Source organism: Lissotriton vulgaris, chromosome 5 (assembly GCF_964263255.1).
Source record: "Lissotriton vulgaris chromosome 5, aLisVul1.2, whole genome shotgun sequence".
NCBI classification, from domain to species: Eukaryota; Metazoa; Chordata; class Amphibia; order Caudata; family Salamandridae; genus Lissotriton; species Lissotriton vulgaris.
The window spans coordinates 365,900,782-365,921,660 of record NC_141693.1 but is presented as its reverse complement, the minus strand read 5'-3'; the positions used below and the strand labels follow the sequence as shown (position 1 = coordinate 365,921,660).

Here is a 20,879-nt window from a genome sequence, read left to right as displayed (position 1 = left end):
ATACCCCTTGAATACCAAGTGAAAGGACACCACACAAGTGTTATGAAAATAAACAGATATTTATTAAGAATCACAACAGCCCTGTACTCTTTATGAGGACAGGGTACTAAGCACAAAACAAAACTCTTATCAAAATACTTAAGTTAGCACAGTATATATAAATGCCCGAGGGGGCACGGAAAACCATATACTTGAAAAGTGGAATGTGAAATTACTAGCAGGTAAGTACAGTACTAATAGCCTTTGGAATCGCTAGGACTTGACTATAGAATCGTTAGATTACTTCTAGAAGACCCAGGGGACTCGGGTGCAGTGTGTGCACTCTCACGCGAGATGCGGGACAAAGTCTATGGTAGCTAGAATTTGCAAAGTTAGTGTTCTCGGGCGAACCCGACCTGGTAGGGAGAAAACGAAAGTAGATTCTGACCCTTGGATAGTGAGGCTATGCTGGGGCACCGAAATGCTGAAGTTACCTAGCCCAGGGGCTGCAGCTGCATAGGACTCAAAAGACGTCGGGAATCCTCGTTGACGGACCAGGAGCCTGGAAGAAAGAAGTTGCTGGCAGGCGACCAGTGAAGAAAGTTCGGTGGATCCAAGCCTGGATCGATGGAAGATGACACCTGAAAGCAGAGGGGACCAAGTTCGAGACTACTAGCCAGTAGTCAGTGGGCACCAGGAGGGCACCGGATGGTAGCCACCTCGACAAGACGTGTGGGTGACGCTGGGCTCGGAGATCTCACGGACCAGGAGGCGTTGTCGGCGACCAGGAAGGAGGATCGAGCTGTCCCACGAAGATAGAAGCTGTCGGCGTCGCTGGACCCAGGATTGGGCAACAAAGCCTTGGCAAATTCAAGCCCACGCGGTGGACCTAAAATGGCGTCTGGAGTGGACCAGGAGGGTCCGGGGTGCCTCTCTTCAAGAAGGAAGCAAGGGCCAGTCTGGAGCAACCAGACCAGCAGCAGTGATGTCGTCGGGCGTCGTTCAGAAGGCCACAAGCCAGCCGGCTAGTAGCCAAACAACGCGGTGCACAGCAAACAGCAGAAGGGCCCCACGCAGATCGTGGAGATGCAGGGAGGCTGATCTTGGGTGCTGGAGCTGCGCAGGGTTGGGGCTTCTCGGACCCCAAAGCACTCACCAGTGGAAGACTCGGTGGGCTTGCTGTAAAGAGGTCGTGCAGTCTTGGCGATCGTCGGTCCCTCGAGGTCTCGTCGCACTCACGGTTCTCAGCTTTGCTGTAGAGGTGAGTAGAGGTCAGAGGTGCCAGGGAAGCCGGGTCTCGTCGAGCTGGGTCGTCGGATTCGTGATGAAGGACTTGCAGCAGACCGCAGTGTTCTTTAGGATGGTGCCTGCGGATGCAGGGTGACTACTCCTTAGCCACAAGGGAGAATCTTGATGAAGAAATCTTGAAGTCCTTTCGCAGAAAGTCGTGTCTTGATTCCAAAGATGATCTAATTTGAACAGGGGGCCCGCTCCCATCTTTATACTAAAAAAAGGGGGCTGACCCGGTGACTAGGTCCTGCCTATGGGTGGGACTAGGAGGGGGGTGGTTACACCCCTCTCCCCTGCCGGACTTCCCCAGGCCAGGGGCTGGTGTGCCCCTGGAACTGGTTCTGACTGGCCTATGCGTAGTGAGCACCGGGGTGCCACTCAGCAGTCACCTTCCTGAAAAGCCCTGCCTACCCAGGATACACAAAACCATGTCTGGGATGGTGCTAGCACCGCCCCGGACAGGAAACCCTTTGTCCAAGCCTCCCTCGCTGGAAGGACTCCCAGCAGCAGGAGGTCAGACTCGTGTCTGTGGTGGCAGCATCCATTTTGTGGAGCTGAGGCTTTAGTTAACTTTAACCGGGGTTCACAGTTACATACATGTCGTGTCCCTCTAGAAGGGTGGAATGCTAACCCCGTCGCCAGAATTGGCGAGGGGTTAGTATTCCAATTCGTATGACACCTTACTCGACATGTTTTGATAAAGCAATACCAAAGTTAGCATTTAACCGCGAGGATTATAATGCACTTAAGAGTATATGGTATGTGATATCATGGAACAGCTATTAGGACTTGGTTCCGCAAGCTGCAGACAGGCTCAGCTCATGCCAGAGCACCATCTCACACGATTCCAAGCACTCTGCCTTCAGGATTGTCAAGGCCTGCCATAGGAGTGACTGATAGGAATCTGTGTGTCCATTTTAGGGTTAGGTATAGGTATACTACACCTACAGCAAAGGGTGATTACACGACTTTGCCCCAGCTGTCATGCAGCCAGTTGTGTCAAATTTAGGAGGCCAGCCAGGGGTGGCATAATACATGCTGCAGCCCCTGGCAGCCCTGGGTACACCCATGCCCTGAGTTACAGGGTCTGATAGGGTGGCCCAGTACCAATTGGAAATGTACCTAGGGTACATGGAATCCATTTTAAAGAGAGAGCAGTAGGCCTGGGGTCCTGATTGGCAGGGTCCCAGTTCCACCAGGCACACACACCACCAGCCGTCAGTGCATGATTCCACCAGGAACACACACCACCAGCCATAAGTGCACGCTTCCACAAGGCACACACACCACCAGCTGTCAGTGCGCACTTCCACCAGGCACACACACCACCAGCCGTCAGTGCACCCTTCCACCAGGCATACACGCCACCAGTCATCAGTGCGTGCTTCCACCAGGCACACACATCACAAGTCGTCAGTGCACGCTTCCACCAGGCATACACCACCAGCCGTCAGTGTCCGCTTCCACCAGGCATACACACCACCAGCCATCAGTGCACGCTTCCACCAGGCACACACACCACCAGCCAGCAGTGCACGATTCCACCAGGCACACACACCACCAGCAATCAGTGCATTCTTCCACCAGGCACACAACACCAGCCATCAGTGCACACTTTCACCAGGCACACACACCACCAGCCGTCAGTGCACGCTTCCACCAGGCACACACACCACTAGCCATCAGTGCAAGCTTCCACCAGCCATCAGTGCACGCTTCCACTAGGCACACACACCACCAGCCGTCTGTGCATACTTCCACCAGAAATACACACCACCAGCCATCAGTGCACGCTTCCACCAGCAACACACACCACCAGCCGTCAGTGCACGATTCCACCAGGCACACACACCACCAGCCATCAGTGCATGCTTCTACCAGGCACACACCACCAGCCGTCAGTGCACGCTTTCACCGGGCACACACACCACCAGCCGTCAGCGCACGCTTCCACCAGGCACACACACCACCAGCCATCAGTGTACGCTTCCACCAGGCATACACACCACAAGCCGTCAGTGCACTCTTTCAGGAGGCACTCACACCATCAGTCGTAGGTGCACGCTTTCACCTGGGACACACACCACCAGCCGTCAGTGCACGCTTCCACCAGGTACACACCACCAGCCATCAGTGCACACTTTCACCAAGCACACACACACCACCAGCCGTCAGTGCACGCTTTCACCAGGCACACACACTACCAGCCATCAGTGCACGCTTCCACCAGGCACACACACCACCAGCCGTCAGTGCACACTTCCACCTGGCACACACACCACCAGCCGTCAGTGTACGCTTTCACCGGGCACACACAGCACCAGCAGTCAGTGCACGCTTCCACCGAGCACACACACCACCAGCCGTCAGTACACGCTTTCACCGAGCACACACACTACCAGCCGTCAGTGCACGCTTTCACCAGGCACACACACTACCAGCCGTCAGTGCACGCTTTCACCAGGCAGGCTCTTCTCAGAGTTTCTTGGTAAATATGTGTTCGATGCCTGGGAGGGAGTGGGTCGAGTTTCCTTAAACCATTCTGAGTATGCAGGTGCAGTGCATGAACTACTGTGTGAGTGAGTCGCACTGCGTGGGACTCACTCACTCCACACTTGTAAATTGTGCCTGCACCAGGCATTTTCTCATTTGCAAAGTTCGGCGCATGACCACAGCTAGACAGCTCCCACACCCCCAGGAATGACTGCTTCCTACAACCAAAATGGAAACAACATTCAGAGCTACGAAAACAAGTTCATTTGATGCAAAGAACTGTTAACAAAAACCATGTCCAGCTATTGTAGATCTAGCAACTTAAACAAAACAGCAACAAAAAACAAACAAGCATTGGCATAGCCAATAGGTCTCGCTTTTTGGACCGTATAAGTATTTAGTTATGCAGCAGAATATCCTTGGTGCAACAACGTCAACTGTTGCATGGCTAAACACTTATTAGGTCCCAAATGCGAGACCTATTGGCTATGCCAATGCTTGTTTTAACAGCAGCCCATGTCTATTAAAGGGACATGTGTTCCATTGAAAAAAAGTATTTCCTGTTTGGGAACAGTTTGTGGGAAGCATAAATTTGATCCCCTGGAACACTGTAATTGAGACTGTGATTGTGGTCACTCTGGAACACTGTAATGGGGACTATTTGTGGTCACAACCCACTGATACATTCCATTGATACATCCACTGTGATCACATTCCCTCCTATTTGCAATTAGTAATGGATCGCAAAAGCACTTTTACAAATCAGAATACCATTTTCCGACTCGTAAACCAGCTCTAATGCATTTTAAAAAGGAGTTGTGCAGCCACAAACTCTGTTTTTGTGAATCATAGGATTTGCAGCTACAAAACACCATGATACATGAGGCCCATAGGGCTTTCCATCACCCTGACAGATCGGCGGGTACCTAGGCCCAGTTTCAGCCATCTGATAGTTGTCCAATAGCTGAACAGTGGCTGAATACCTGTGCCTTTCTTTGGAATTATCAATAAACAAGCCAAAGAATACAAACTGGAAAAAAGAATGCAACACATGAATAACTAAGTTATTTCATTCACTTGAAGACATCCGTGAGGGCAATCTAAGGCCCACAATCCACTCCTTAAGTGGTTGTGTAGCGTTCCGGCTGGACACTAAAGCTCCCCATTATGGAGCGCCTGACGCTCACGAAGATGATTATGTTGCCCTGAGAACTGTATTACTTTACTAATCTCCCTGTGTGGATCCGGCGGGATGGTTATGGCAAATTGACTCACTCCTCCGAGAACTCATATGGGATCGGAAGTGCAACCAAATGGCACTGGTTGTACTAAAGAGGGCGATTTTGGAGGGGACCAGATTTTAGGACTTATTATCTAGTGTCCCAGCTGCAATGGATTGCTAAATGGCAGGCCGGCACAAACTTGCTGGAGCTTGCGCCAGGTACCCAGGAAGGGGAGGGCTAGTCTCTTGCTGTCCGTTGCTCTCCGTTAATGGTGGTGCTCTGTGTGAGAGATTTCCCAATTTATGCCCGACCCTCCAGCTGGTGGGCCTACCCCACGGGGATCCCCCCCTTCTGCTTCTCTGTGGCTCTGATGGTCGGTTGGACGGACGAAGGGCTCGTCACAGTTGGTGACTGCAATGAAGCCTCTACCCTGGAACCGTTGGCAACACTGATTGAGGATCATGGTCTACCTCTGAGGCAGTTTCTCAATTATGAGGTGCTCATCAGGACGTTCCAACCACTCTGGGGCGGAGGCACGGATGTGCCACAGACGCATGAGGTCATCCAGCTGCAAAGGTCCAAGGTGGATGGGGGTCATTTGGTGAAGTGTTGTTATGGCTCCATTTGTTGCATGCCTTGTGAACTAGATGGGAAGGGGAGAAGGGGCGAGATATATCAGACCGTGACTGGGAAAGAATTTTGGAATACCCACACTCTCTCACGTAACACTTGCGTCAAATGTATACAGTTTAAGTATCTCGCATCAGACATACCTCACCCCAAAATGTTTATAGCTATTTACGGGGGAGAAGCCAAGCGTTGTCCCAGGTATGCATTGGTGGAGACAAATTTCTGTCAAATGACCCGGTCTTGCACACATATCCAGGTATGTTGGGCATTAGTGATACAGAGGCTGGCTGGGCTACTGCAGTGGGATATAACCTGTACCTTGGAGATGTGTTTAGTAGGGTCCTTTCCAAGGCCTAAGCCCAAGAATTTGGGGAATTGTTTCATTGACCTAGCACTGGCCAGACGCCAGATTGCCATGACTTGGAAGTCGGCAGTGCGGCCAATGGTGACTCGTTGGGAATCCTCGGCTAAGGAATGGGTATGGGCAGAAGAACTGGCACTGCAGAGAGAGAAAGAAAGGGGAGTGAAGAGATGCTTCATTGTGCATCTCTGGTCTGAGGTACTGGAAGCCTTCGAAAACCCAGATAGGGGACGTGTCCTCTTTTGATGCACTGCGCTCTGGGGCAGGTGGTGAGTCGCCAGCCTGACAAACACCTGTTCCACCCGAGCAGCCTCTCTGTGACGTGTGTGGGCAGGGGAACACCTGGAGGAGAAATGTGGGCCATAATGTGAGTTGGCCTACCTCTGAGGAAGTAATTCCAGGCGATTTGTGTGCATGCAGCTGTACTGTGTGTATGCTGGACTACCCCAAGTGGACCTGCCGGACTGTGATAATGACTCATTGATTATGTAGAATCAATGTTATTTTTGTTTTCCGTTGTTTGATTACGATTCAAAGTATGCTTTGGTGATATACAAAGAATATATGTCGTACCAAGTTTAACCAGAGATGTTGAATTATGGGACAACCCATGCCATCAAGCCCTTTGTAGACATAACTGATTAAGGGATTATGTATATAATTGTACTCGATGTGCAAGACAGTGAATGAGAACCCACATGGGCATGGTGTATAAATCTCTCTCAAATGCTGATGTTACTTGTGTACGGGTGAATATGCGAAAACTTAATAAGCTTATATATATATTTTAAATAAATAACTATGTTGTTTACAAAATAACATGGGGTCTTAAAAACTGAGAAATGGCAAGATTTGTCTTTCACTTTTTTAAATTAGATGAATCTATAATGGGATACGTTTGAGACAATATTCCTAACAGATATGTGACTCAGTAGTGCCTGTAATGAGTAAGAATGATAAAATAAAGAACCAGCCTTGTATTTCCACTTAGAAATTTCTGTCTGGATTGTTTAAATTTGGAGCCTCCCCCACGTTCAATAAAAAGTTTTCGTCCTAAAACAATTCAGCTATCCTTATGCTTCCACCAAACCACTAAAAAAAATGTTACACACGTGATGGGAATTACTGTTGTTTACTACCTGGACAACTTTACACTGAAAATTTATACTTCCCTGCATTCCACTTTGCATGAGTCCTTATGGGTGATCCACAAACTGATATTGTTGATTGCTGACAAAATCAACTGATCGACAAGAGGCCATAGGTGGATGTTGAGTAGTTTTGCGATTCTTTTTATCCATAATCATACATGTACTTCACTTGACATATGTTGACAAGAGTCTGTCACGGCATGATATAATAATCCAATCATATTCATTTGATTTGGCTCCGGCAAAAAATAATGTTTTAACTAAGTTTGTAGTCTTAATATGCTGTAAATAACTTGCAATACTATTAATATTCTTCGATATATCATTCTTACAAGCAATTAAAGCTGCTTTGGACCTGCCTGGATTCAAATTTGTGATCTGCAGGGCAGAGCTGATGTCAGCAGCAAGTAATTAATTCCCTACCCATCTTGACCGTGTATTGATGTAATTAAACATGGCTTTGAACAGATTGTGCTTCAGTTCAAGAGTATTTCACATAGTCCCGTTGACACAGATATAACATTTCTGAGGAGCAGATGCTATCTATGTATGTCGCTTTACCAGCAGTAATTGTAAATAATCTTGCCAAGTCACTGATATATTTATCTAGTTAGGAAGAGTTTTGTTTTTACACCAAATGTCGATGCTACGAAATAGCATAAATTGGCTTCATTTGATAATGAGCTAATTAATTAGATGAACATTACATGACCAGCAGGATTTGCTAGCGTTGAACCAGCTGGACACTTTGTTATAGAAATTACAGTACGAAGACCTGATTTTGATACTGTTAGCTTCATCACAAGTCCAAATACATCACTTTCTTGTGCCCTTTGCTTTACAGACACAACCTGGTGAAAATGTCGGAGAAACGGATGGTGTCCTCTGTCTTTATCACTCTTTCCGCACCACAGAGAGGCCCGCCACCTGTTCGCAAAAATGCTGGACAGGAGATTCCAGAACCAAAGCTGAGCCAAGTCAAGGATAGGCCCAAGCCTGCTGGAGTCAGCCAATGGGAGCCATCAATCCTACCTCCATCCAAGGCACTACCCGATGGTTACAAAAAGGTCAAGCAGAGCGAACGGTCACGTGGCGTGGTGGAGTCCTGGTTGGAGGAATCCAACTTCCCCAATGGAGGTAAGATGAAAGTGACTGTAGCGGGTACTCGGGGTCACCTAGAAGCATTCTACCACACAGTATGTCTTATGCTGTTCACACTCGGTGAATAGTGGTGACTTGTTGGAACTAGATATGGTCAAAATCTCCCCATCCTTGTATATGGATGATCCTACGTTGTTGTTGAAAGCAGTGGGATCTGGTCCCTTTCACTCATGCACACAATATCTTTGTCCTAATGTGCAGATATCTCTCTCTCTCTCTCTCTCAATCACGTGTTATGCTTTATACACAGCTTCCACCTCAGATCTTGCCTAGCATACAAAATGACAGATCCTTCATAACTTTCAATCCCCTGACCACTACACAGGAAGAACCAGCAGCACTGCGGATAACATGGTCGTGACAGGAGATGGTACCCTGCAAAGCAACAAGGATGAAGTGATTCTGTTCAATGCATAATGGTGACCTGGCCACCCAGCTCAAAGAATCCTATTATCCTGTGTTTCCCGAAACCCACAGAAGTCACAAGGCTGCCAAAAAAAGCAAAGCTTCAGCTGAATCTTAAGACCATGCCAGTTACCACCATATTTTATCTTGCCTAATTTTCCCAAGCAAGAACAGTAAAAGAAAAGTGACCACAATTTCATTGTGACCATAGTATTGTGTACAACCATCAGCATTTAGGGCCAGATGTATATATATAAATCCGGTCGCAAAATACTGATCCCATTTTGGTGACCAGTAAAGATTTTTAGAAACCAATCTATATACTAATAGGTCGGTTCCTGAAAATCCGAATTGTAGTGGATCATAATAAGATACTGATTAGATATTTGGAAGTGATGCCTACAACACACCCCTTCCTGATATCGAATTGGTATCTATATGTAAAAAAACTTTTCCAACTCCTAAAATGGAATTAGCATATAAGAAAATGCCTCCCTGGATGAAAGCTGTGTCATAGTGGCTCTAAAAAGCGAGAACATTGCCATCCCTTTCTTATGGCAAAATACCATTAAAGACTCCCGAATCCTAGTGGACAAGGCCAGGCACATGGGCATTAGATCTGAAAACAAGTTATCATTCACTGCACTGAACAGTTAAGTTATGAAGTGTGTGAACCACCAATTAAATCCGTACACAACAGTCATCTCACTGTGCACCATGAACCACCTAAATAACTCACAAGATGACGTATCCTTTTGATGCTCAATTACTGGAATGGTGTTTACTAGCCTCACAAAATGTCGGATATCGGTTACATTCTACCAACACAGCTGTGAGAATACTGCTAAAGCCAAAGAAGTGTGAGCGCGCCATTAAAGCCCTTGAGATACTTCATCGAACCCCGCAGAAGTAATTACTTAAATTCGAGGTTGTCTGCATCGGCTCAACCTCGTTATTACGAATGCCAAAAATGCAGCATGCTAGCCAGACAAAAATAGGATGATGAAACTCCTTCGTGAGGAATTGTCAAATGACAAAATGCATTGCCCACAAGTTTTTTTGCAGTGATTCTTCCACTCGCATAGCTCTTTTGATTGACCATTACAGCAGAAAACTGTCGCTAAAGCGGCGATAATGGGCTTGATAACATGCCCTGGAGAATTCCCATAGAAGCCCATGTTCACACCAGAACATGGACTTCTATTGGAATTCTCAAGTGCATATTATCAAGCCCATTAACGCCGTTCTTGATAATATGCCCCCTGTATGTATAGACCCTGTATAGCAGTGTCGCTCTGCGAAGGGCCTAGCACCAAAGCAAAATGTTGAATTGTATGATACTGCTCCATGATGTGATTGTCAATTCCCTTTACAGATTTGCCATGTTTACCTCCTCCCTTCCTGGACGACATCCCAGCACCGAAAGATCACGTCCTGGACCTTCTTCCGCCTCCACCTCCTCCTCCACCCCCACCACCTCACAATAATCGTCCGGACTTGCCTCCTCTTACACTAATTGAACCTCTCGGCTCTAACTTCCAGAAGATGGACTTGACCCCATCTCCAGGCTATCAGGTACTGAGTTAGCTTAAACACGTCAAATATTTCATGATTATCCCTAGAAAGAACTGTGTAATTGAATTAGAAGGCTACATGACGACCGTCTCATTGGAGCTGAAGTGTCCTTGGTGAATATAGAAAGCATGCCTTTGTGACTGAGGATGGTTCTGCATGACCTGGAGTAGGGTGTGTCATGTCAGCAGGTTCAGGATCCCGGCTGAATTTAAAGTAGATCCCAGGAGTGTTTTGTGAATGGAGACAGCAGATCCCTTCAGAATAGATTTCTTAAGAATAGGTTCAATAGATCGCTTGAATAGGGAGAGTAAATTGCCTGTGGAAGGTTCAAGTAGCCGTCTTGTAAATGTTATGATGCAGGCCTTGGGAATGGTTGGAGTGAATCCCATGAGATTAAGTGGAGTGGATCAGTTGTGCCTAGTTTAAGTGGATCTCTTGTGAATTCTCACTGTGAATCTTCTTCATTTAGGAAGGATCACCCTAGAATGATTAGGATGTATCCTTTCTGAATGGTTCAAGCAAGCCCCCTCTGAATACCTTGAGTGGATCCCTTTTAAATAGTTTGAGTAACTCTCTTGAAAACTGCTTGTGTATCCTTTGTGGAAAAGTTCTATCTTTGGTGAAGGGGTAGTACATCAGTTGTGATTGGCTAGTGGATTCATTGTGAACGGTTATAGTGGGTCCGCTTTGTTTAGTAAGGGTAGATCCAGGGCAGTTTTTTAAAGGGGGCCTCGAAACGGGTCGCTATCGGGCTGTTTTGTACCCAGTCACAGGCAGTCCATTTTTTTCCGGACTGCAGTGACAGCAGGCACATCGATGTAATGTAATGTAATGTAAGGGGGGTTTTATATAGCGCGACTATCACTCCAAGGAGCATCTTGGCGCTTCGAGAAACCCGGCAGGAGTAAAATGGCACTCGGTCGGTTATATCTCAGGTGGATCTTGTCGCTTCATATTAAACTCTTGCATAGCGTATCAGGTAGGCTATATAGCCAGGTTTTTAACGGTTTTCTGAAGACTACTTCTGAGGTTGTTTGGCGAAGAGGCAGGGGTAGTTTATTCCAGGCCTTAGAGCCCAAGACCGCCAGTGCCTTTCCTCCCCTAGTTTTTAGCCTAAAAGCGGGGATGGTAAGGAGATTGGCGTTTGAGGATCTCAGCACCAATCTAGCAGCCGCATGCTGGACCATCTGTAACTTATAACCAACTGTCCGGTTTGTCCCTGCATATAGGCTGTTGCAGTGCGCTGCTTACCCTGCTCACGTCTCACTAGTGGAGAAGTTACGGCATGACATCATGCCAGGTGAGCGTGTAGGGGAAAGGAAATCCTTTAAAAGACAGTCATTTTCTCTCTGGATTTCCATTCTCTTTTTGAAACTCGGGAGCAGCAAAATTGTTGTGGTCTCACCAGAGCTTCAACTAGAAGCTTTTTTAATATTGTATACAAACCATAGTTGCTGCTTATTTAGCTATGTAACTAACAACCATTGACAAAACAAATAGTCCTGACTTGTTGCTGTTATGATGCTACTTGGTGTATCATGTATCTGGATGCAATGACAGAAACAGCAAAATACAAGTAGAGCGGTACACTATGCGAAGCACAGACTTTTAGCTTACGTGTTCTTAAGCCACACCCTTCATTACATTTGTCACGCCCCTTTGAGAGACCCCCCAGTTTTTTCATCCCAGTTTTTTCATCCCGCTTGAATCCGTTGTGAATGGTTAGAGTGAATCCCTCATAAATCAATAGAGTAGACTCCTTGTGAATTGTTAGTGATCCCTTGTGAAGAGTGAATGCCTTGGGAATGTACAGAGAGGACTCGATTTAACTGGTCAGGCCTGGATGGATTCCTTACTAATATTTAGATTTGTTCCAATATGACTGGTTAGGACTGATCCCTTGCAAATTATGATGGTGGATAATTTGCAAATTAATAGAGAGGATCCCTTGCAAATAGGTAGAGTGTGTACGTGTAAATGGACAGAGTGAGTACCTTGAGAGTGTTTGGATTATTAGTGTGTAGATAGATTGGAGCATTTGTCCAGGGTATGGATGGATATCATACCATATGCATACAATTCGCTTTTATTTGCTCTGAACTGCAACTTTTTTTTATAATATAGTAGGTGTAACAAGAAAGACTTTTTCTGGCAGTTCATATTAGTGTGTTGTAATACTTATAATTTCACACTGGAATAATTTGGAATTTAGATTCATGGCTAAGGGTTTTATTGGCATGTATTTTAACAATGCTATTGCAATAGCCTAGACATGTTTAGATCAAGTTCAGTTTGCCGTACCTTATATTTTGACATATGCTCCTTTTTAACATACTCCATTTTCTACAAGTCTGTTATCTCAAACTAAAAGCCACATTCAAACAAAAAAAGAGATAAAAAATCATAAGTAGCCAATGTCTATCTGTTAAAAATAAATACATAAAATCTTCTCACATTACTAGGAAATTGGCAGAACAAAGATTCCTGAAATACTTGCATTTAAATTAATTTGTAGTTTACTCATTAAATGTACACATGGACACCCCTGTTTGTAACATACAGAGGTGTCTTTCTTTCCCCTTTTCTGATAGCAAGTAGCAACAGTTTAATCTATATGTGTTCACCTTCTACCAATAATGACTCTAGTGTGGGTTGGTGAAGGCCCTCAATTTGAAGGTGGTGACTGGGGATAAGCTTCTACTGGGCTCTTGGTGGACAGGGCGTAGCCCCGGGTGAGGTGGCAAAGGCCCTTGTGGGCCTGTATTGATTTCCGAGGTGGGTGCAATGTGATCCTGCTGTGTTGTAACAGACTGTTGGCAGGCTGAGACTAACTTCTGGCAGTATAGAGCAGGTTCTATGTGGCTAATGTTGGTTCCTGACAGATTGAGGAGGGCTCTTGGTGGAGTGGGCTTAGCTCTTGATGAGACAGTGCAGTCCCCAGGGGATTGGAATGTGATCCAGGTGGTGGTGGTTGTCTTTGTACAACCAACTCTATAAAATTTGCCATGAATTTACCATACCTTCTGTACCAATATGGTGCCTTTCATAATCTGCAGTGTACAGAGAAACCTGACTAATTATTGCTGTCTTTTAGGGCCCGATTCACAGAATGAATTTAAGACTCAATCCTAAACTTACTACTGTTTTGGTATTATTATTATTATAAACCATTTTATAGCGCGCTCTGCTACTGGGGAGTATCCTGGCGCGGGAGAAAGAAAAGCAGACAACAGACCCTCAAAGAAAAAAAAGGACTCTTAAATAGCGCTGTTAAACAGATGTGTCTTCAGATGTTTTTTGAATGCGGCTACAGTGGGTGTGGAGCGCAGGTGAAAAGGAAGAGCATTCCAGGCGCGAGCCACGACCACCGCAATCGACTGACCACCAAGTCTGGCACGTTTAAAACGGGGGAGGGATAGTTGAAACAGAGTGGAGGATCTCAGAGTACGTGTGGGGACGTAGCTAATGAATCTTTTTCTCAAGTACTGGGGGCCTTGGTCATGGATAGCACGAAACGCCAAAACCAATGACTTAAACCGGATGCGCTGTGCAACCGGGAGCCAGTGGAGTGTACGCATCTCCGCGCGAACGCTCTTCCATCTAGGAATGTTGAATAAAAGACGGACTGTCGCGTTCTGGATGATTTGCAAGCGTTTTACCAGGTAAGAGGGGATTCCACTGAACAATGCATTGGCATAGTCCAACCTGGACAGTATAAGCGCTCGCGCAACAGACTCCTTTGCCTCTCTAGGAAGCAGGGGAAAGAATTTGCGAAGCATTTTTAAGGTCGCAAAACAGGTGCCAGTAAGTTTTTTAATATGATGTTCGAATCTTAAATCCTCTCCGAACCAGATGCCCAGATTCTTGGCAGGTCTCCCCATCTCTTTCGGGCCTGGGATGTCAGAAGGCCATAGGGTGCTCATGAACGAGGGGGGAAAGGAGCCATAAAAAAGAACCTCGGATTTGTCCTCGTTGCACTTCAACTGGGCCTTCGTCAACCAGCGAAATACAGAGGACAAACATAGATGAACTATAGAGGTATCAAGGTTATCATCTGGCCAGGTAAACAGCAATTGGGTATCGTCTGCGTACCCTATAATCTTAGCCCCGAACTGTTCAGCTAGATAAACCAAAGGTGTAATGTAGGCATTGAACAGTAAGGGGCTGAGGGTGGAACCTTGCGGGACACCTGTAAGCAGAGGTTCAGGCTCGGAGGCATAGGGAGGCAGCCAGACCTGCTGGGTCCTGTCAGACAAGAAGGAGGACAGCCAGTCTAACACAACCCCTCCAATACCTATATCCGCCAGCCGGCCAAGAAGAAGCTCTTGGGGGACGGTATCGAACGCGGCAGAGAGGTCCAAAAGAATTAGGACCGCTCTGCCGCCTCCGTCTAAACAGTCCCTGATGGCCTCGCTCATCTCCAAGAGGGCTGTCTCGGTGCTGTAAGCAGCCCTGAAGCCCGATTGGGCCGGGTGGAGGGCATTGGAAGTTTCAACAAATCTCTCTAGTTGTCGAAATGCCACCTTCTCACAGATCTTTGTGAGTGCCGGTAAAAGGGAAATTGGTCGATAATTCCCGGGGGCCGTCCAGTCTAGACCTGGTTTCTTTAGGAGAGGCAGAAGCTTAGCCTGTTTCCAAGCAGTAGGAACCACGCCCGTCCTCAGGGAGAGGTTCACAATCTGCGTGATCTCAGTACAGACTAATTCCGCCACCTCCGAGAGCACCCGGGCAGGACACGGGTCGGCGGGTGAGCCAGATTTCAGGGACTGGATTAAAGGGAGAGTAGTGTCCTCCACAATTTGCTCGAAGATCGTGAACTGCTGTTCCGAACTAGGGCAAAGGGAAGGGCACGGGCCCTCTATTGCGTAGTCGGTGGGGAGGGCTGCTGCAAGGTCTTGCTGAATCCTCTTTATTTTATTAGTAAAAAAGGAGGACAGTTCCTCACACCATTGCATCGAGGATGGATGAGAAACGGCCTCAGCGACAGGTGCCACAAAGCTTTTCACAATGGCAAAGATCTCTTTGCTACTGTTGTCTGCCTTGGCGATAAACCCAGCATAATATTTCCCCTTCGCACCCTTGATGGCTGTGTGGTATTCTTTTTGCGCCAGCCGTAGAGTGGATTTAGCCTCAGGGCTATAATCACGTCTCCACGCTCGTTCAAGCTTTTTACACCCCAGTTTTAATTCCCTCAATTCTGGGGAAAACCAAGGTTGGGAGGGGGTACGTCTAGATCTGGTAAGCGTGGTCTGCCTAATGGAGGCGGTTACCGCCTGCTGTAGCCACTCATTAAATTCACAGACCGCATCGCCCAGGGGCAATTTCGATTTAGGGCGAGTATTACCCAGAGCCTGTCTGAATGCAGGTAGATTGATCTTTTGGGAGTGAAAAATAAAAGGTGGGGAACAAGGCTCCACAATCTCCCAATTAAATCTGACCAGATCATGGTCGGACCAGGTCGTTTTTTCAACAGCCACAGACTGAATAGGGAAGTTAGAACATACCAGGTCAAGCAGATGGCCCCCCATATGCGTCGGGGCAGTCACCCATTGCTTGAGTTGAGCAAGCTCCAGAATTTCACCAAGCCTGTGGGCATCGGACGAATCAGGGACATCCATATGAATATTCAGGTCCCCGACCAGTAGGAACCTAGGAAAACCTAGGGCCCGTGGGACCAGATATTCTTCTAGGGCGTCCAAAAAGCGAGTAGCCAGACCCGGAGGTCTGTATATGAGAGAGCCTCCTAAAGTAAAGTGGGGAGAAGTTGTGATGGAAAAGTGGAGAACCTCACCCCCTATATCCGCAGCCGGCGGCTCAGAAGCGAAGCTCCACTCTTCCTTGAACACAACCGCTAATCCGCCCCCTCTGCCCAGGGGTCGGTCCACTCTGGCGATCTTAAACCCCCTAGGGACCGCGAGTTCTACGCTAGGTGCGGAGGTGCTGGTCAGCCATGTCTCCGTAAGGAACAGCACCTCCAGTTGGTCATCCACCAATAGATCGAAGATCTCGGCGGCGTGCCTAACTGCAGATCTGGCATTAATCAGTCCCGCCCGAATATTCGTGGTAGGAGCGTTAATGTCTAAACTTGGGGGGGGGGGAGGGTTGGGGGACAAAACCACAAGAGGGGCATATAGACATATGACAATTCAAATCCGCACGTATGCAGTGCCCACTGTTAACTGAAGGGGCAAGCCTCCACAGATCATGATGTGAATATCTGTGAGTTTCAGATTTGACCAAACCCAAAGGTCGCCGAGTAGAATGGCTGGCCCTGGGCCCGTCCGAGGCACGGACGGGCACAGACGGGCCCTCCTTTGGCGCTCCTTCGGCGCGCAGACGGCGCGCCCGCTGCGCGCGACCGCTGCGCGCTCTATGGTGTAACATTATTTATCGCCCAAGCCCCTCCCCGAGCTGGACCGCTAACTTCCGACCAGCCAGGTACCGGGCCTCACCAAAGATGGCGCCGCCCGACCTGACCCTCCACAACAAACGGCACAGAAAGCCGCGGTGGACCGGGGCCCAGGGGAACCGGGAAACAGTACACAAGGTATTTAATCACACTACAGTTTTAAAAAAACATACAACACAATTCACTTACTACTTTTGGTATTCACAGAATGAACTTACTACTTTTGGCATTCACAGAATGCACTTACTACTTTTGGTATTCACAGAATGAACTTACTCATTTTGGTATTCACAGAAGTTAGGACTCCTAACTTTAGGACTCCTAAATGCCTTCTGTGTATACCGAAAGTCTTAAAAATAGGATTTTTCTCAATTTAGTAGTAGTAAAGTTAGGACTCCTAACTTCAGGACTCCTAAATGCCTTCTGTGAATACCGAAAGTCCTAAAATTAATATTTTTCTCAATTTAGTAGTAGTAAAGTTAGGACTCCTAACTTTAGGACTCCTAAATGCCTTCTGTGAATACCGAAAGTCTCAAAATGAGGATTTTTCTCAATTTAGTAGTAGTAAAGTCCCATTCCTAGCGAAGGTTATCGAGAAGGCTGTCAACAGACAACTGACCCGCTACCTCGAGGAGAACAACATCCTGGACCCGTCCCAGTCCGGGTTCCTGCAGCAACCACAATACCGAAACCGCCATCGACGCTGCCACCGATGACATCCTGATCCTACTGGACAACGGCGAAACCGCGGCCCTCATCCTACTGGACCTGTCAACCGCCTTCGACACTGTCTGCCACCGCAACCTATGCACACGCCTCCACAATGTAGGGATCCGAAACAAAAGCACTGGACTGGACCACGTCCTTCCTCTCCGGCAGAATCCAGAGCGTCCGCCTCCCACTTTCCGATCCAAAGCTACCGAGATCATGTGCGGCATACCCTAAGAATCATCCCTCAGCCCGACATTGTTCAACATCTACATGGCACCACTCGCCCACGTCACCCGACTACACGGCCTCAACATCTTCTCCTACGCCGACGACATCCAGATGATCCTCTCCCTCACCAAGGACCCCATCACCACCAAAACCAACCTTCACGAAGGAATGAAAGCCGTCGCCGAGTGGATGAAGAACAGCTGTCTGAAGCTGAACTCAAACAAGACGGAAGCCCTCATCCTCAGCTCCACCCCCTCGGCGTGGGACGACTCCTGGTGGCCGACCGCACTGGGAGCAGCACCAACACCCACCGACCACGCACGCAACCTAGAGTTCATCCTCAACTCAACACTCTCCATGACCAAGCAAGTCAAGGCTGTCTCGTCCTCCAGCTTCAACACCCTCTGCATGCTCCGCAAGATCTATAGGTGGATCCCCACCGAAACTATAACAGTCAAGAAGGCCCTCATCAGCAGTAGACTAGACTACGGCAACGCCCTCTACGCAGGAACCTCGGCCAAACTCCTGAAACGACTACAGCGCATACCGAACCGACTCTGCACGCTTAAACATCGACATCCCTCGGCGCAGCCACATCACACCGCACCTGAAAGACCTACACTGGCTGGTCAACAAGAGGATCGCCCTCAAGGCACTCCACAACACCAGACGGGCATACCTCAACAGACGACTCACCTTCTACACCCCGAACCGCCAGCTCCGCTCCCCCGACCTCGCCCTCGCCACCGTCCCCCGCATCCGAAGAACGACCACCGGCTATAGATCGTTCTCCCACCTCGCCGCCAAAACCTGAAACACCCTCCCCATCCTCCTACGGCAGACCGAGGACCTACTTACCTTCAGGAGGCTACTCAAGACCTGGCTATTCGAGCAGTAGCAGTGCCCCACCACCCCCAGCGCCTTGAGACCCTCACGGGTGAGTAGTGCACTGTAAAAATGTTTGATTGATTGATTGTGTCCTACTTTGTATTGTATTTTCTGGGGCCGGGGAGTCGGCACATTTTGTGATCTACTCGTCGAGCTGTTTGATGCTGTGGTTTAGGTTGTAGCAGTGCTTAATTTGAGCAGGTGGTTTCCGGTGCTCGGCACCAGCACTTAATTGTCAGCACCCATGCTTGTAACAGTCTGCCACGAGGTGATGCTGTCTGGCTAATTTAGAGCTGACCGTACTTATGTTCTTACAAACTAAGCACTAGGTTGTGGGTGGGGTTGGGCTGGTTCTCGTGCAGGGTGTTAGGCCATTTGGAATCTGAGATGCTGCTCCAAGTAGGCTCAGATCCAGACAGGGGAGGCACTTGCCACATATCTGTTTCCATCAATTACCACATTACCACTGTTACTTAGTACAAACCTGTATCAGTGGGTTGCTCAGAAAAACTTCATTGTCCTACAGGTAAACACCACTTAACGAAAAATCATTAGCAAAGAATGTGACAGGTGTGATGAGAAGGAATTCTACAATTTAGATGCAAAACAGGGAAGGCATCTATCAATTCTTGAAAAGCAATGACATGTAGGGACCTATAGAGTGACATTAGACCGCGATGAAGGCAGTTCAAGGCTTGGGGCATTCAATTTTATTTTGAAGACGTGCAGTCTTTCTTCAAATCAACATTACGGCACTTTGAGGAGCTTGGAATGAGGGGAAACAGCAGCATTAGAATTCACATACTTTATGAGTGCAGTTTTCACTCTTTCTGACTTTTTCCTCATGTAAAATGTACCACATATTATTTAGCATAATTTGCACAGGGGAAACACTGGGGTGTGCAGTAATTTTGCACAACTTGTAATACCAAATCGGGCACACACAAGTTAATATTACCAGGCCTCTCTTAATGAGGCCATAAAAAGCCAGACAAAGGCCACTGATATTGTCTCTGCTAATTAAAAGGCTTAGAATACTGCTTATTGTTGCGTTTTAAGTTCAGAGTAAGTTGGAAGCAGGGATGGGAGGTGAGTGGGTTTGTTAGGTTGAGCCTAGTGCAGCGCGCATGCACTGCCCTATGGGGAGACCTCTTGGAATCACTCCAGACTTTCTCCAAACTCGTCCGTGTGGTTTTTCAAGTTCCACACTTGGCCAAAGGGGGGTGCATGTCCTACCTATTCTGTAAATGTTCACTCCCACGGCCTTTGGGTCTCGGGAGCGAGCAGCGGCACTTTAGGGTGCCAGCTGCATTCCTTACATTCCTTGCAGTGCGCGCGCACCACTTGCAGTCTTGTCTTTCTCGCGGTCTTCACACAAGCGTGCTTTACCTTCCGCTTGCAATCTGCTCTTTTACTGCAGAGGAATTGTGTCTGAGTGCACCTTTATTGCAGCTTATCGGTCTCTTGACAGCAACATGGTGCACCGCTCAAGCCTGAGGCGGCCTTTGTTAGAGCCCTCCTGGCACAGGAACACAGAAAATACACACATCGTCATTATCAATGCGAGACACAAAGAGCAGACATGCGTAGGAGGGTAGAAACAAGCGGCCTTTCCATTCTTCCCAGACTTAAACCGATCTCTATAATCAAGAATACCAACGTGAGTGCTGGAGAACATTTTAGAACGCTTCTTGCTACTGTTCCTTCTCACTAACCAACGTAATTTGAATGGTTGTCGGTCGTCAGGGTCTCGTGGCGGCCTCTGGAGAGCGGTTCTCCCAGTCATCGTCCCACAGTCGCTTATAACATTGATGCATCCACACAAGGTTGAAGTTCACATTGCAGCCGGCCATGGTGGCGTTGTTCCTTAGCCCTGGTGTAAGGACATGCCTCAGTATAGCAGTGGGTTTATTCTTTCGTGCAAGTGTCTTGCGGGGTGTAAATCACAACTTGCACACTGTACACACTGCTCAGACTTATCTGGGGCCTGCAAACCTTTGTAATAATAGAACCTGCTGCATTTTCTTTTTATAAAAACATGAAGAACAGTTTGGTGGTAAAATGTCCTCCGCCTTTCTCTCTTGTCAGTCGGGCAGCCTCATTATGCGGCTAAAATTAGGGCTGAAGTCACTCACTTCTTACTCCTCTATTTTTAAACTCTTTTAGCACATGCCTGTGCGCATGAAGAGCCCTGTTTACTCACTTAACCATTTAAACATGCCTTTATTAAATAAATGGGCGGGGTTCTTTTATATGTCCATACCAAGATGACACAACAGGCCTTCTCTTGCTTAGTCACCAGACTACTGAACAAGAGCACCGAATGCATAAGAACCAACCCATCTCTTCCTGACATACTGAAAAAAATCTATAAG

General features: G+C 47.6%; 1 protein-coding gene across 2 annotated transcripts in view; it reads left to right on the top strand.

Moving 5' to 3' along the window:
* The window catches only part of FBLIM1 (filamin binding LIM protein 1), a 112,570-nt gene that overhangs the window by 56,669 nt on the left and 35,022 nt on the right, over nucleotides 1-20,879 (top strand). For both annotated transcript variants that reach the window (XM_086921694.1, XM_086921695.1), the window contains exons 2-3: nucleotides 7,972-8,264; nucleotides 10,069-10,268. In XM_086921694.1, the coding sequence (XP_086777820.1) occupies nucleotides 7,988-8,264; nucleotides 10,069-10,268 (477 nt within the window). In that variant the 5' untranslated portion in view covers nucleotides 7,972-7,987. The remainder of the gene's footprint in view (nucleotides 1-7,971; nucleotides 8,265-10,068; nucleotides 10,269-20,879) is intronic.